Below are 17334 nucleotides of genomic sequence, written 5' to 3' on the forward strand. Positions count from 1 at the left end.
GATAGCAAGCTTCGAAACTTCATATGTCAAATTTTCTGAAGGTGTTAACATCATAGATATTTTTAAACTTAAAAATATAGAATTTCGTGCCAAAAAAAGAGGGTTTGCGGAAAGTTTTAATTCGTTACTTTATTTTAAAAATAAGTTATTGTATATTTTGGGAAGCTTATGGTGAACAAGCTCCATCTCAAGATACTTGTGAATGCTGATTTAAATGCTTTAAAAGTGATGATTTCGATGTGAAAGACAAAGAACGTCCAGATCAACTGAAAACATTTGAAGACCAACAATTTTAAGCATTATTGGATGAAGATGCGTGTCAAACTCAAAAACAACTTGCAGAAATGTTAAATGTTGCTCAGCAAACAATTTCTGATTGTTTACAAGCAATTGGAAAGATTTTAAAGGAAGGAAAATGGGCACCACGTCAACTGAATGGAAAACCGCAAAGTCATCAGTAAAATGTTGCTTCACCAGCACGAAAGAAAGTCTTTTTTTGCATTGAATTGTGACTGGCGATGAAAAGTGGATTTATTTTGAGAATCCCAAATGCACAAAATCATGGGTTGATCCAGGTCAACCATCAACATCGACTGCAAGGCCAAATCGCTTCGGAAAGAAGACAATGCTCTGGGTTTGGTGGGATCAGGAAGGTGTGGTGTATTATGAGCTTCTAAAACCAGGTGAACCATTAGTACAGATTGCTACCAACAACAAATAATCATTTTGAACCAACCTCTGATCGTGAAATGACCAGGATGTTCCAGAAGACACAGCAACGTAATTTTGCTTCATGATGACGCACCATCACACACTTCAAAACCAGTTAAAGACACATTAAAAGATCTTGCCTGGGAAGTATTAATCCATGTGCTGTATTCACCAGACCTTGATCCTTCAGATTACCACTTGTTCTGATCGATGGCACATGCACTTTCTGAGCAGCACTTCAAAACGTACGAAGAAGTGGAAAATTGGGTCTTTGAATGGTTTGCATCAAAACAAGAAAAGTTCTATTGGAACGGTATCCATAAATTACTTGAAAGATGGGGGAAATGTGTAGTTAGCGATGGACATTACTTTGAACAAAGCACTTTTGATGTTTCTCTTGAAATTATCGTGTTCTTTTTTATTACAAGATCCACCATTATTAACTGGTACATCTAGTAGTCCCAACCCTCTGAAAAAGAAAGTATTGCCCCCACCTTACTTCTGAGGAAACTGAGGCAAGAAAGTTTAAGATTTTCTCTGTCACACAGCTAGTAAAGATTGGAACCTGGATTTCTACACAGGCAGTCTGGCTCCAGAGTCTGTGCTCTGGACCAGTATGTACCCTGCCTTCTGCTATCACCACCATTACCACTCTCATCACCAAAATCACCTTAAACCCTTGAAGCTCATTCCTTTAAAAGACTGTGGTTTTTTATTTTAAATAATCGTTTTGTTAGTTAGATAACAAAATATTTATGAAGATGATATCAATATGGACTTAAAAGTACTCACAATGTCAAAATTTATAAATTCTCATAATTTGTTTGTGGATTAATATTAACCCGGCTACTTTGCACATTGTAGCAATCTTTGTCTTCCAATCAGTAATAAAACTATTTGCAAAATGGAGTAATGAGAGCAAGGGAAATGTTTGGATACATGGCTTTTAAAATAAGTTTTAAAGAACATAAGGAGCCAAAGATACGTAGCATAACCTCTATATAACTCTAACTTAATTCCACAGGCACATAACAATATATTCACCTCTAAACTTCACACCAATATTTAGAGTTGCAAGAAGTTTGAGAATTTTGAAAATTATTCCCTTAAACCAAGGTAAGAAATTCTTGACATTGAGTTCCTTTTCTTCATTTTGTTTTATGTATTTCCATATATTCATTTGAATTCCTCTGTTATTGTTTGGAGAAATATTAAATTGAATACTGCTTCAGCTTGTTCAATTAATGAATTATCTGATCTTTAAATCTGTTTCAGTCACTACAGGAAAGGCAAAAAAAAATTACACATTTGACTGTTATTTATTTGAGGTGGGTTCATTAATTATAAAATATAGCGATCAATTGAAAAGATAATTTTTCTATTTTTTAATATTTATTTATTTATTCTTATATCTTAAATATGATCTTATAAAATTGTCTTTAGATTTCTTTTTAAAAAAATATATCTTATTGATTTTTTACAGAGAGGAAGAGAGAGGGATAGAGAGTTAGAAACATCGATCAGCTGCCTCCTGCACACCCCCCACTGGGGCTGTGCCCAACCAAGGTACATGCCCTTGACCAGAATTGAACCCGGGACCCTTCAGTCCGCAGGCCGACGCTCTATCCACTGAGCCAAACCGTTCAGGGCGTCTTTAGATTTCTTAGAGAGACAGCAGCCTAGACAGATATCCAATATAACTTCTTTTTCTAATTGCATCTAACAATCAGATGAAATGAATAAAGTAATATAAAATAGAACAAATTCCCTTTTGTTCTGAGTGCTTGGATAGGGTGCATTCCATATGCCACAAAATTCAAGGAGTTCCTGCTAAGTAAGGCTGTGACCACATTGATGGAAGATGCTGAGGACTAATTTTAGCCCCCATTCTTGAAGATACCTTAAAACCTTCTAATTTGTTATTCAGAATGAATAAAAACAATAAAATAGGAAAACTCCAGTCAGAGAGTTGTGGGGTTTTTTTGGGTTTTTTTTTTACTGCTATGATTCATAGGAGTATGAAATAGATCAATAAGCCCTGAGGCAAGTGTGGTAATACCAAAAGTAAGAACTACAGGCAACTTTTGTGCACTGGTACACCATGAAGAGTGCCAAACACATGCATACTATGTATCAATCCAACCAAATTCCAGGTTGGCAAAACAGCAAAAAGATTGGGGGAGTGTGGTGATGGATGCATAACCATGTGGCCATACTGAAACATTAAATTGTACACATCAAATGGGTGAATTGTATGGTTTGTGAATTATATCTCAGTAAAGGTGTATAATAAATATGATTTGTGGCATAGCAGTTTTGCCAAACCCAGTGAAGAAACCAGTGAGACTTGCCCTGGTAGGGATAGTCACAGTCTGAACTTCCTTACTAGTCTCTACAAATCACTAGAACATAAAATTACATCAACTGCATCTTCATCTTGGCAAGGATTATAGAAGAAATCAGGTGGATCCCAGTTAATACCAGAGGAATACACACACTAGAGTTGAGAGGACACAGTCCTCTTTACAAGGGAGAAAATAATGAAGGCACGTAGCAGCAATATAAAATGTATAAAAATATTTTGCAACATAGAAAGAGAAACATACTATTTGAGATAATGAAAATAATTCTCTTTTTCATAAAAACAGTGCTCTAAAAAATAGGAGCAAGCATAAAAAAAATCATATTTTGTAGTCCCAATAGAAGAAAATCGAGACTCTTTGAAGCAAAAGAGGAACAAGATTATAAAATGACAAATAAAAATACTGTTAAAACTAAAATATGATAAAATTATAATAACTTTGGTTAGCCGAAACCGGTTTGGCTCAGTGGATAGAGTGTCAGCCTGCGGACTGAGAGGTCCCGGGTTCGATTCCGGTCAGGGGCATGTACCTGGGTTGCGGGCACATCCCCGGTGGGGGATGTGGAGGAGGCAGCTGGTTGATGTTTCTAACTCTCTCTATCTCTCTCCCTTCCTCTCTGTGAAAAAATCAATAAAATATATTTTTAAAAAATAACTTTGGTTAATATCTGATGGCAGTAGAATATAGTATCATCTGTATAGTATTATGGTAAAGCAAAACCTATTGTACAGAAAAATTAGAGACATTCTATATTAATATAGTAGAACCAAAAATTGGATGGATTAATAAAGGAGAGAAAACTTAAGTTTCATTTTATGGATAATAGGTAATACTAAAAAAGAGACAGAATAATGTAAAAGACAAATTATTAAAAAATGCACTAGAATTTTTTTAATCACTTAAATCAAGACCTTAGTCACAAATGGAAAAAGCTCATCTTATACTAGAGAAAGAAAGGAAGAAAGAAAGAAAGAAAGAAAGAAAGAAAGAAAGAAAGAAAGAAAGAAAGAAGCAAATAAAATAAATAAAGGATACACTTATAAAAGTATTATAAAACCCCTACAAGCAAAAAAGCAAAGGAAAAGAGCCTATGGAAAGGTAATCCTTAGACCTCGTGAGTGGGCAGTAGAGTGTCAGAACTTGGAGGGCTGTCGGCAGGGAGGTTATGACACCAGAACTTCATACCTGTTTGTCATTTATGTGTGAAGTCAACAGAAAATAATCTCAGCCATCCCCAGAGTTCTTGAATTTTACATGTGTATCTTTCCTGAATATCTGCTGAAAAACAAAAATATAAAAATAAAATATTCCACAATAAGAAGATTTACTATCAAAAGTAATCGCAATGAAGTACTAAATCATTTCAACAGAGAATGAATTCCAAATTATGTTGTTAGTGGGTTGAAAAACAGAATACAAATATTATAAATTATAAATTCTAGCATGGACATCTTTGGGTCATTCTTGAACTAGAAACATATGTTGTCTGTGCTCTTAAAAACTTTGGAATAGATACCAACCTTATAAAAATCTGGTGATTTTAACATTAAAATCTAAATTAATTTGGATAAATTGTCAGCATCAATCCAGCCAAATTCCTGGATGCAACTACCACCTGTAATTGTAGAGCAGCTTACCTTTAGGTCAGGCACATTCATCCAAGTCTCCTCCACTCCCTACTTGCACAAATTTTATTTTCTGACAAGCCTTTGTATGAATATCAATGTTATCTTTCCTACAAGTCATGAAAGATAATATATAATGCAAAATACATAAAATTCAACTATTATAATTAGGTCAGAGGTTCAAAATTATATTAACAAAAATGAGAACTAGAAATTGAGAAATGTGAGAAAGCAAATATTATTATGTTCTTATATGAGAAGACTATAGTAGATACAGTTTTATTTTTTATGTAGAGAGTATGTTTGTTCAAAATAAGAATTTAAGTTTGATACAGGTGCTCAAAATAGACATACTAGAAGAAAAAAATATTAAAATTTATTTAATAAAGATAAAACACATAGAAATCATAAGGGAAACATAAAAATAAAAAAACAAAATGGTAAAGGCCAATCCAAATAAAGGCAATTTATGAAAATAAAAATAATTGGGTTAAATTTTTCTGTCAAGATGTAGAGACTTTAATATTAAATCAGAAATAAATTGAACTCTCCCAGAGATACCTAAACTAAAACAAAATAAAAGTTTAAAGTAAAATGAAGGGAAGGTAATACCAAGAAATCAAAGTCAAAGTTGGCATGTGGTAGGTAGCAATAAATGGTAGATAACAAAGAAAATTATTAATAAGTTTGATTCTGTAAAATTGGATGGTGACTTTTTTACCTTCAAACAAAATGTTAGCAATAGATTAAAACTCACAAAAACTTGGTATATATGTAGTATATACATATATATATATATATATATATATACATATACATATATACACATATACACACATACATGTGTTCTTATTTAAGAGCTACTCCAATAAAACAATATGAAACATTTTTCAGTAAAATAATATACAGAGGACTCGGGACATTGCCAAACAGAAGTACATTGCAAATGTACATGTTTTAAAAGTTCATTATGGTAATCAAAGAAATTACATTAGAGTAAAGTTATCCCATTTTTCTTCTAATAAAATGGAAATACTTTTTAAATATTATATTTTTAATGAAGACTTGATTATATACATATGTAGTGTTTAGTTTATGCATTAGTTTAACATCTCTTATTTAAACAGCTCCAAAAAAATGAATTCTTAATAATTAATGAAAGAATATTATAGAATACTGCTGTTTCAAACTAGTTTTTGTTTCAACATTTTCAACCCATTTTGATTAATAACTCTATACCTTTACTTATGCTTACAAACAATAGTGATTGGTATGAAAATCAGTAATCAAGAGAGATAGCCTGTCCTTTATGTAGTATAGAGAAACAAACAAATGACTAATTTTAAAATATGTTGTGACTACATTATTTTGTTAAGTATAAAAAATTAGCAATTATACAAAAACCTTAAAGTTTGGTGTTTTATTCATTTTATTTATTAGACCTAGATCAGTGATGGCGAACCTTTTGAGCTTGGCATGTCAGCATTTTGAAAACCCTAACTTAACTCTGGTTCCGTGTCATATATAGAAATTTTTTGATATTTGCAAGCATAGTAAAACAAAGGCTTACATTTTTGATATTTATTTTATATATTTAAATGCCATTTAACAAAGAAAAATCAACCAAAAAATGAGTTCGCGTGTCACTTCTGACACCCGTGTCATAGGTTCGCCATCACTGACCTAGATGATGGTAAATTAGATTATGAAACACAAAGCTGCCAATTTCAATGGATATGTATTTGCCATGGAAGAAGTTTGCTAATGCTGCTTTACTAAAGTACTTTACTTTATTGAAAACAAACTTGTCTCTTTTCAGGTGTGAAATCTTATGTAGGGATCCTGCTCCAATGCTTGAAGAAACTTACTGGTGTCATTATCCTTACTCTATTTTTTCTGATCATATTTTCTCTAATTGGGATGGGGTTCTTCATGGGCAAACTAAAGCATAAATGTTTCCGATGGCCCCAAGAAAATGAAACTGAAACCCTGCACAACAGAACCAGAAACCCATGTTATAGTCGAGGTAAGAATCACTTGCCATCTATGTCAAACAATTTAAATGTTCGTTGGGGGGGGTGGGTGAGGGATATTTTTAGTTCTATTTTTTTAAATTGCAGTATAATTTACGTACCGTAATAGTCACAGTTTTAGTTTGTTCACAAGGTTGTATAACCATCACCGCTATCTAATTCCAGGACATTTTCATCACCCTAAACAGAAACTCCTATCCATTAGCAATCACTTCTCATTCCCCTTGCACCAGACCCTGGCAACCACTAATCTACTCTTTGTGTCTATATACTTTTCTATTCTGGACATCTACACTAATAAAGACAAAGATGGTAATTGACCGTACCTTCGCTATGCCCAACCCATGCCCACCAGCCCATCAGAGTGACTATATGCAAATTAACCCAACCAAGATGGCAGCCAGCAGCCATGGAGCTGGAGCAAGTAGGAGGCTTGGTTGCCCCAGCGATGGAGGAAGCCAAGCTTCCCGCCTGCTCTGGCTGGCAGTGGGCTCTGCTCAAGGCAACAAAGTTTCAATAATAGAAGACAAATAAATCCCAGATACCTGCTTCCAGCCAGCCTCCACTGGGAGCTTGGGTGGCTGGGGGCTGTGGCCAGCCTGCAAACAGCCATCAGCCTCTCACCCAGACTGGCCAGGGACTCCAGCAGGACCCTCTACCATGAAGGGGCTGTGGCCAGCCTGCAAACAGCCATCAGCCCCTCACCCCAGCTGGACAGGCAACCCAGCAAGACCTCCCTCCCTGAAGGGGGTGTGACCAGCCTGAAAATGGCCCTCAGCCCCTCATCCAGGCGGCTGGCCAGGCCCCCCAGCGGGATCCCCACCCTGATCCAGGACACCCTTCAGGGCAAACCAGCTGGCCCCCGCCCATGCACCAGGCCTCTATCCTATATAATAAGAGGCTAATATGCAAATTGACCCTAACAGCAGAGTGACTTGGAATCACTGGTCACTATGACATACACTGACCACCAGGGGGCAGACGCTCAATGCAGGAGCTGCCTTCTGGTGGTCAGTGTGCTCCCACAGGGGGAGCTCTTCACAGCCACAAGCCTGGCTGACGGCTGCCAGTACAGCGGTGGTAGTGAGAGCCTCTCCCACCTCCTCAGCATCACTAAAGATGTCCGACTGCAGCTTGGCATTCTCCCTGCTTGCAAGTGGACATCCCCCAAGGGCTCCCGGGCTGCCAGAGGGATGTCTGACTGCCAGCTTAGGCACAATTCTCCGGGGTGTGGGCCTAAGCCAGCAGGTGATCATTCCCTGAGGGGTCCCAGACTGTGAGAGGGCAAAGGCTGGGCTGAGGGACCTTCCCAAGTGCACAAATTTTTGTGCACCAGGCCTCTAGTTTCATTTAAATGGAATCAAGCAGTGTATGGTCTTTTGTGACTAACTTCTTTCACTTTCTTCTTTGGAGAAATGTCTATTCAAATCCATTTATCTGGGTTATTTGCCTATTTATTATTGAATCATAATAAGGTTTTGTATATCCTGGATTCTAATCTTTACCACAACCTTGCAGAGGAGACATGAATAACCCCTGTTACAAAGAAGGAAATGAAGTTCAGAGAAATTTAGTGAATGCTCCAGAGTACTGTAACTACATGGGGATAAAATCAGGATTCTCTCCAAGCAAAATTCGGGTTTAATACCCCTTCCCTTTACACAAACCATACTCTTACTGGATTTTTTTTTTCTCACATTAAAATTATCAGGTCTTTCTGACAGCATTTAGAAAAAAATAAAAGCATATTTTTCAACTAATAAAAAACAAATATTGATTAATCTTATGTAGTCCTTCTACATTAATTTATACTTTGGATTTAATAAGTTCTAAAACAAATCTTAATAAATTTTACTCTCTAGTTTTCCCCATGAAATGATAATGATGCAAGTAATACAGAATTATTAGTATATGAGTATGTGGAATGTTTCCTTATGGTATGTGTCTATTTCAAGGCCCTAATTTTAGTGGTGAGGACATCAGGAGATAGATTAGTAAATGTTAGATTCCAATTGAAATACCCTTTGGTTCCTTTGACAATGTAACAAAATATGCTAATTACTTAAAAATAATTTTTGCTACTTCATTAATTATTGCTAAGGAAACAGGTTATTTTCATCTTTGTTAAAATATATTAAGAACAAATCACTTTTAAAGATTACCTCTTTAAAATAGTCAAATAGCATGCTAGGACCCGCTGAAAATATAATATTATTAACCTAATTGCCATGTCATAGTCCTTGTTCATAGAATAGTATTTGGGACTGTCCAGTTTCACTAATGTCAAAGTTCAATTGTTTTTTTAAAATTTACCTTTATTATTGAATCTATTACTGATGTCCCCTTTTTCCCCCTTGACTCCCACCTTCTCACTCCCCTCCCCTCCCCTGGCTTTCACCTCACTATTGTCTGTGTCCTTGGGTTATGCAGATATGCACATAAGTTCTTTGATTGTCTTTTCCTTTTTAACTGCTATTCAAGAGGTTGATCAATGGTTTCTAATTATGTATGATTTAAAAATTCTTCTAAAATTATTTTAGATGACAAATTTAAGTGACATTATTTGAGATTGGAGTAATTTAATTTTGTATATATAACATATACAATTTTGTGTACATATATATTTTTGCATGTACATACTCTCTCTCTCACACACACACATACACATGCTCAGAACTGCTCTCATGGGTTTGATTTCTGTGATTTGAATTTAGAATCTAAAAATCAATGGTTCTAGGGATGCATGTTCCCAACCTTGGTAACTATATTTATAAATATCCAGTTTACATTTTTTTTTTTTAATATATTTTATTGATTTTTTTACAGAGAGGAAGGGAGAGAGATAGATAGTTAGAAACATCGATGGGAGAGAAACATCGACCAGCTGCCTCCTGCACATCTCCCACGAGGGATGTGCCTGCAACCCAGGTACATGCCCTTGACCGGAATTGAACCCGGGACCTTTCAGTCCTCAGGCCGACGCTCTATCCACTGAGCCAAACCGGTTTTGGCCCAGTTTACATTTTAATTGACAAGTAAGGATATCTAGATAAATTCTATGGGCTGTAATTCAGATCAGTTTAGGTTGTGGTCAAAATAGGTGACACCATGGAAATAATTGGCGCTGGATGCTCAATGAAGAAAAATAAGCTTCGAAGTGAGAAAAGAATGGAAATTAAACCCAAAGACAGAAAATCTGGTCTTCTGCTCAGGAAGAGCATCAGGAATAAATCCTGGAGATAAAGGCCCGTGGCTTTCCAACATATTAGTTTTAGGAATTTTTCCTTCAGGGGTCTGGACGTACCTGGCTGGTTATATTCATTTTCTTGAACTCTAATTTTGAAAGGGATTCTTCTCTTTCAATACTGAGTTTATCACTTTCAGGTCAGTGAAGTAGGTGGATTGCCAGAGGACTTTTTGCCTGTGCATCAGATGCTGAGACAGCTTTCTTGATAAAAGTATGGAGTTTCCTCAAAAAGTTAAAAATGGAACTCCCACTTGACCCAGTAATGCCACTTCTAGGACTATATCCCAAGAAAGCAAAAACACCAGTCAGAAAGGATATATGCACCCCTTTGGTCATAGCAGCACAATTTACAATAGCTAAGATTTGGAAACAGCCTAAGTGCCCATCAGCAGATGAGTGGATTAAAAAACTGTGGTACATCTACACAATGGAATACTATGCTGCTATAAAAAAGAAGGGAAAAAAAAAAAGAAAGAACTTTTACCATTTGCAACAGCATGGATGGAACTGGAGAGCATTTTGCTAAGCAAAATAAGTCAGTTGGAGAAAGATAAATATCACATGATCTAATTCATATGTGGGATATAATGATTAACATAATTTGATGAACAAAAATAGATCCAGAGACAAATGGCAGTGGAGGTGGTGGTGGGGGGGCGTTAGAGAGCAACCAAAGGACTTGTATGCATGCATATTAGCATAACCAATGGACACAGACACTGGGGTGGTGGGGGCTTGCCTGGGGTGGGAATGGCTTGCGGGGGGGGCGGGGAGATGTCAATGGGGAAAAAGGAGACATATGTAAAACTTTAGACAATAAAAAAATTAAAAAAAACAAGCTATATGCTAATTCCTTCTCACTATAGAGGTTTAAATGGCTTTCAGATATGCTGTTCACTCAAGCTTAGAAAATTAGATATAGAATATAATTTCTTTCTTATTTTCAGAAACAGAAAACTTTTATTATTTGGAAGGAGAAAGATATGCTCTCCTTTGTGGCAACAGATCAGATGCCAGGTAAGTGAGGTTAAAGTTTTCTTCTGTCAAGTCAGTATCACCAATCAATTGTACTTATTGGATAATTATTATCTTTACTTATGGTTCCGGTTTGATTAGATAATCTCTTATTTGTTTTGTTTGTTTTGTTTTGTTTTGTTTTTCATTGAAACCATGCTGAGAATGAATAGTATGGAATGCTATTAAACCAATTCTATTTTTTTTTTTTAGAAAACAATAGTCAAGCTAGCTAAATAATTTGTTTAAGGTCATTAGTAAACAGCAGAACTGGGGCTTAAACAAGATCTGATTTTTTTCTGTTTTTAGTGTGCCTCAGAGCTAGTGGAAATTACCAAAAAAGACAATAAAATCTTTTCTTTGTCCCCAAGCCTTTGATGAAAGAAATACTAAAGATTTGCTGTTATTTCACTTATTTATGGCTTATCTATCTTTTATGACTGTAATTTTAATTAAGAAAAAGCTTATTGTTCTTGAAAACAATATTTATAAGTAATTCTTCAGTGGGAACACAACTCTCATGTCTTGTCCTAATTTCAGAAAGTAGAAATAAAGTGCTTCTTGACAGTGCAATGCCTTACAGAGTTCCTTATGCTACTTCCCTCAGCTGATGACTTGATGCCCATCTGTAGGCTTACTTTTTCTTAGGCTCACGGGCCCAGGTTGACAAATGGCACATGATGGGGAGAGGAACCTAAATTATGCAGTTTTGTTCTATTTGATTGATTTAGATATTTGTCGCTTGCTCAACTCTTTGCCCAGCTACTTCTGTGTTTACACTCTATTCTCAAGTCCAAATTGTGAGCTCATCCCATTGTGTCTGTCGTATTCAACACCAGCTAACCCTCTTTGTGGACATTCCTAACACATATTGAAGATATCTGGTTATAGATATCCAGAATCACAATGATATATTTCAAGGCCAGAAAGTCATGCAATACTTCACCTGTAGCCATCATACTTTGCTGCAGAGTAAATGATCCCAAAAGTTAGTGCCTTAAGATAAGAACAAATATTCATTTGTTCAGATTATGTGGATCAACAGTTCAGCAAGCCTCGATGCATAATTACTTTTTATACCTCTGTTTGTATCACATTTATTAACCATTAACCAATGTTCAAAATAAGACACATGGCCAAAGTCAAAATAATGTCTGAGGCAACTAGGAATGCACATGGATAGAGGGAAGCATCACTTATTGGGCCACTACTGTAATAACTGACCACAACACTCGAGCCCCCAGTAGATAAAAGTATGAAGACTCCATAAAAGGAAATGAAATAGTATTTGTTCTTTCCATGGTAGTGCAAGTACTGCTTGTAATTATTGATGTAATAAATATTTTCTTACCCTTAAATATAAGGATCTAAGGATTTGAGGTGAGACCAATTGAAAATTAAACCCTTAACTCATGCAGTTTGTTTTTATTATGTTATATTTCATCATTTATACTTTCACTTTGATATTGGGTACTAAAGAAAACTTTAACAAAGGCTTGGCAAAAAGGACTTGTCAGGCCTCTTTTCCTTTTAGCTTAATTAACACTCTTCACTTATACCAACTTAAAAATCTACCTCATTTGCAGCATTCCACTGGAAATTGTTTGGGAGAAGATTGCTCCCTATGGAAACAAGAGCCCTTTATTATTTATGGGCAAATGTTCTATATTTATGATTTGACCATAATCTAGAAGTCACCTAAAAGTAAGCAGTTGCTCTTTTCTTTGTATTCTTTATTTAGTCAGTGTCCTGAAGGATATGAGTGTATAAAAGCTGGCATGAATCCTGATAATGGCTACACAAATTTTGACAACTTTGGCTGGGCCTTGTTAGCCCTATTCCGGTTGATGACGCAGGATTACCCTGAAGCACTGTATCATCAGGTAAGAACAGAGAGAATCTGCCATGCACATGAGAATGGTACCATGCCCCTCCCTGCCAAGACAATGTTCAAATGTAACATAGTTTATTACATTTTGATGTGAAGTATTTGAAGACAGAAGGAAAGAGAACAAGAATTATTATGGGTCAAACTATACCCTAACACTGTGTTGTGGTCTGTACTCTTATGTGTGACATCTCATTTAACCTTTACAACAATCCTATATTTTATGGGCAGACGGAGGCGATATATATATGATTTTTATATGAAGACACTAAGATCACAGTGGCTGGGTAACCTCTCCAAAGTTACAACACAGGTATATATAGGATCACTGGCCTGCTCTGTGATATGAAATAAGTTAAGAAGATTTCTAGGTACCAATTCTTCAGTCACAAATTTGAACCTATGAGATTACCAAGTATTACATAATTATTTATTGAATACCTACAATGGGCTATTTCTTTTCAATTCTCGTATTCTCATTTCTCTTTAATATCCAATCATGCCTCAGTTGTAACAGAAGGCTTGCTGTTATCAGACTTGAAATCCAAATTCTGAAAGTCTGTCTTCATCACTGATGATTTGTGTGCCATAGTTTCTCAAGAAGATATAATATTAATTAAAACAAAGATTCAGTTTTTTTATTCAGAGAAGTTTTGCACAGCAGAATATGCAATGCTATTTTAGTAGCATAGTTAATATAAAAGGATATTAGATATATTTTATACCTTAGATAAATCTAAAGTTAAATTTCATTTTGCTTATTTTTTCAATAGAGCCAGTACTTGAACTGTCTTGTGATTACATTTCACTTATGACTAAATTATTTTCATAAAAACTTCATTTTTATTTAAAAAAAGAAGATTACAGGAAGAAAAATAACATCTTCTTTTTTGTCCTGTTTTCCACCTCTCCTTAGATCCTTTATGCTTCTGGAAAGGCCTACATGATATTTTTTATTATAATAAGTTTTTGGTTTGCCTTTTACATGGCAAGTTTGTTCTTGGGCATACTTGCAATGTCCTATGAAGAAGAAAAACAGACAGCTGCTGAAAAAACTAAGAAGATTGAAACAGAATTTCAGCACACTTTACTTCAAGAAGAAAATGAAGCAGCTGAGGTATAATTTTTAAAATGCTTCTTAGAATCACAGAATTTGAGTTATCTTCTCAAGATCTTAGAGTATATTGCTAGATCCTCAATAGGTGTGTGGTGCATGATAAGAAGATTGAAAGTGATTTTGATAAGAGCATTTGTTTTTGTTACATAACATTCTTTCCTGAGTGCACTATGGTAAGAAAAGCCAATACCATTAATATTTCATTAATATATATATTTTGTTCCAAAACATGTATTACTGCTGCTGATAAACTATCTATACAAATAAAAGGGTAATATGCTAATTAGACTGGATAGACCAGACATCTTCCGGTCCTCCTTCCGGACAAAGCCACGGTGGCAGGGGCCAAGGCAGAGGTGGTTAGGGGTAATCAGGCTGGCAGCAGAGGGCAGTTAGGGGTGATCAGGCCAGCAGGGAAGGGCAGTTAGGGATGATCAGGCCCACAGGGATCGGGCCTAAACCGGCAGTTGGACATCCCCCAAGGGGTCCTGTATTAGAGAGGGTGCAGGCCAGGCTGAGGGACCCTCCCATGCATGAATTTTGTGCACCAGGCCTCTAGTATACATATATATTTAAACTTGACCTCCCACAATGCAGTTATAGTTTATTAATTCAGACTTGCTTCAGATAGCACATCATAATTTGGAAAATTTTGGTGATCAATTCAAAGTGATAATGCTTTCCATAATTTAGAAATCACAAAGTACTAAAAGCATGGATAAAAGTACAGGACTGAATTTTTAAAAAGAGAAAAAAAATTTCTTTATTGGCTTTCTAGCTCCTTTAAGAGGAAATGCACTATGCACCATGATATAGGAATTATTTTATTCATGGAATAATTAAATCCATGATTAGTAACACTTCACAAGAGTAATTTTAGATGATTTTAGTGTTGTGTTTGAATACATTTTCAGATTTTTAGCTTCCTAGCAAAATATTTGGTTTATGAATCAAAACAAATGACAGAAGTGGCATTAAAGAAATTGTAGAAATTTATTTTTTAAAATCTAAATAGTGCTGGTAAAGTTGGCTAAATGGGAGAATAGGACCCAGGAAAACAACCAGAAGTAGCTGGCTCAAATCCCACAGGAGCTGGTAACCTCACACCTCTGCCTTGGTTTGGAGAGGGATAGTTTTAGCCAGTCTCCTAACACCCCTACCTGGAGTTGTTGAGCTGTGTGGGAAGCAGAGGCCAAGCAGCCCATGATGTACCCAGCCCAGGCCTCTCCAGCAGTGTTGCTCCTTTCCCTCTGGGATCTTGTTTGAAGACTGCTGGGTCCAAAGTGGTCACAGGTCACAGTCAAGAGCTTCTGCTCCACTGGTCTTGTTACAGGCCCTCAGCTGGGGGAAGGGAGCCATGTCCTATCTCCTTTGGATTCCTCTGGAATATTTACTAGTTTGTACTATTGACACCTGCTAATAAAGATTGTGTACACTGGAGGGAAAAATCCTCAAACTACATTCTCTATTAGATGGAAAAAGGATAGACTGAGCGAGCTGACAAATGATAGAAAGGCCCTATACCAGAGACTCTGTCATATTGATGCCAAATTTTCTGTTCTGGTCTGAGTCTGTTGTCTCACAAAAGCGAAGAATGGATTCACGGACAAAAATGGTTAAGAGAGGCAACGTTTATTGAGTGATAGATGGACTTCTCGCCACAGGTGGCAGCAGGAAAGGGGCCCAAAGCAGGTTACTGGTGAAGCTGCTTTGTCTCAGGTTCCAAAGCTCCATGCACCCCAAGCCAGTCCTGGAAAAGGTGCAGCTGGGGTTCAAAAAATAGGCCAGTTCCCAGAGCTTCCGTTCCATGTTGTAGCCAAGTGTAGTTCCGCATCCAAGCTAATTAAAGTCCATTAGTCCATGTGTGGAGTCCCCCCACACAGTCATAAGCCACAAGGGTACAGGGGAGCCTATCCCCTGCCATAGAAGCTAGAGAGAGAAGAGAAGAGTGTGTTCTTCTTTGTGTAGGGTAAATACATGCTTTGCTAGCTCCCAATTGGTGCTTTCAAATAATCCTGCCTTAGCAACATCCCTGTGATTGCTTATCTGCAAGCTGCCTGTCTTAGCAACATCCATACATTTTAAAGCTCATGTCTCCCATGTGCCCTTCTTTCCCCACCCAGCTGGGTTGCCTTAGCAATTCCTCCTAGCGAGGGTCAATTCTAAATCTTTTTGTTATTCTCTGTGCTACAGTCAGAAAGCTGTATCATGTTCACATCTGCAAGGTCATGTTATTCAAGGACTTCCCCATTCTTCTTCCTCTCCCAAGGTCCTGTCCCTGACTGCTTAGCCCTTCTATCTCCTCAATATAGGAGAGATGGGGAGAAGTAAAGGGTCAAGATATATGCTCTGACACTAATTGGAAAGTGTAGTAAAGCTGGCTAGGAGGTTCATGGTACTAAAGTTTCCTTCTGAGTCATAAAGGGGAAAATGTTAACTTACCTACATATGTAATCCTTTTTATCAAGTCATCTATGTATATAAAAGGCTAATATGCAAAGTGTTCCCTTGGGAGTTCTACTGGGAGACTGGGAGTTTGGTTGCTTGTTATGACATGTGCTGACCAGCAGGGGGTGGGGCAGCAGCCTGTAGCCAGGGAAGGAAAGCCCTGGCTGGCAGCCAGAAGGCCCAGATCAGCCCTGATTGTGTCCCAGGCCTAGGGACCCTACCTACGCATGAATTTTATGCACTAGGCCTGGAGTTATCAATAAAGAAGCTCTAGGAAAGTCATTCTTCCAAAAGTGGGGCCTGGATGACATGATGCAGGATCATACTGAATGACAACTTATTGATAGACTAGAGGCCCGATGCACGAAATTCTTGCAAGGGGCTCGGCCCTCGCAGCCCTGGCTGCCTCGGCCCGCCCAGCCCTGGCTTCGTCCGGAAGGTCGCCTGAAAGGTCATTCTGCTATTTGGTCGAATTAGCATATTAGTTCTTTATTATATAGGATACTTATGTCTACATGGTCTATAACACACATACCATTGAAACAAGAAGCAATTATACACCATATGAAGAAAACATGTATAACAAGAGGCTATTGAGTATGGCCATTATATCACCCATGAGGAAGTCACAGAAAAGCAAATTACAAAAGCTTTCTGTTTCTAGAAATGAGTCTTGGGTCCTTAAGATTGAATGATTACAGTCTGAATGATATGTTAAATGTGTAATTTCTTTTGAAGTGACATTTCAAATGTCAAGGGCAACACACAAATGTATCCAAGAACACAATACTGCTCTTATCCCAGGATGAGATGCCCTATTAACTCTGCTTAAGAACTTGGATTATTTCCTAATTTTCCAATATTCTCATTCATTTGGCTGCTCTGGAT

General features: G+C 36.8%; 1 protein-coding gene across 1 annotated transcript in view; it reads left to right on the forward strand.

Annotated features, from left to right (window-relative positions):
• Positions 1 to 17334, forward strand: part of SCN7A (sodium voltage-gated channel alpha subunit 7) — a 90323-nt gene that overhangs the window by 26944 nt on the left and 46045 nt on the right. Inside the window, exons 6-10 of the mRNA XM_070422816.1 lie at positions 1736 to 1827; positions 6519 to 6725; positions 10927 to 10996; positions 12735 to 12876; positions 13798 to 13998. Coding sequence (XP_070278917.1) covers positions 1736 to 1827; positions 6519 to 6725; positions 10927 to 10996; positions 12735 to 12876; positions 13798 to 13998 — 712 coding nt within the window. The remainder of the gene's footprint in view (positions 1 to 1735; positions 1828 to 6518; positions 6726 to 10926; positions 10997 to 12734; positions 12877 to 13797; positions 13999 to 17334) is intronic.

Source organism: Myotis yumanensis, unplaced genomic scaffold, assembly GCF_028538775.1.
Source record: "Myotis yumanensis isolate MYYU_CA2020_CCGP unplaced genomic scaffold, mMyoYum1.0.hap1 SCAF_8, whole genome shotgun sequence".
Classification (NCBI taxonomy): Eukaryota; Metazoa; Chordata; class Mammalia; order Chiroptera; family Vespertilionidae; genus Myotis; species Myotis yumanensis.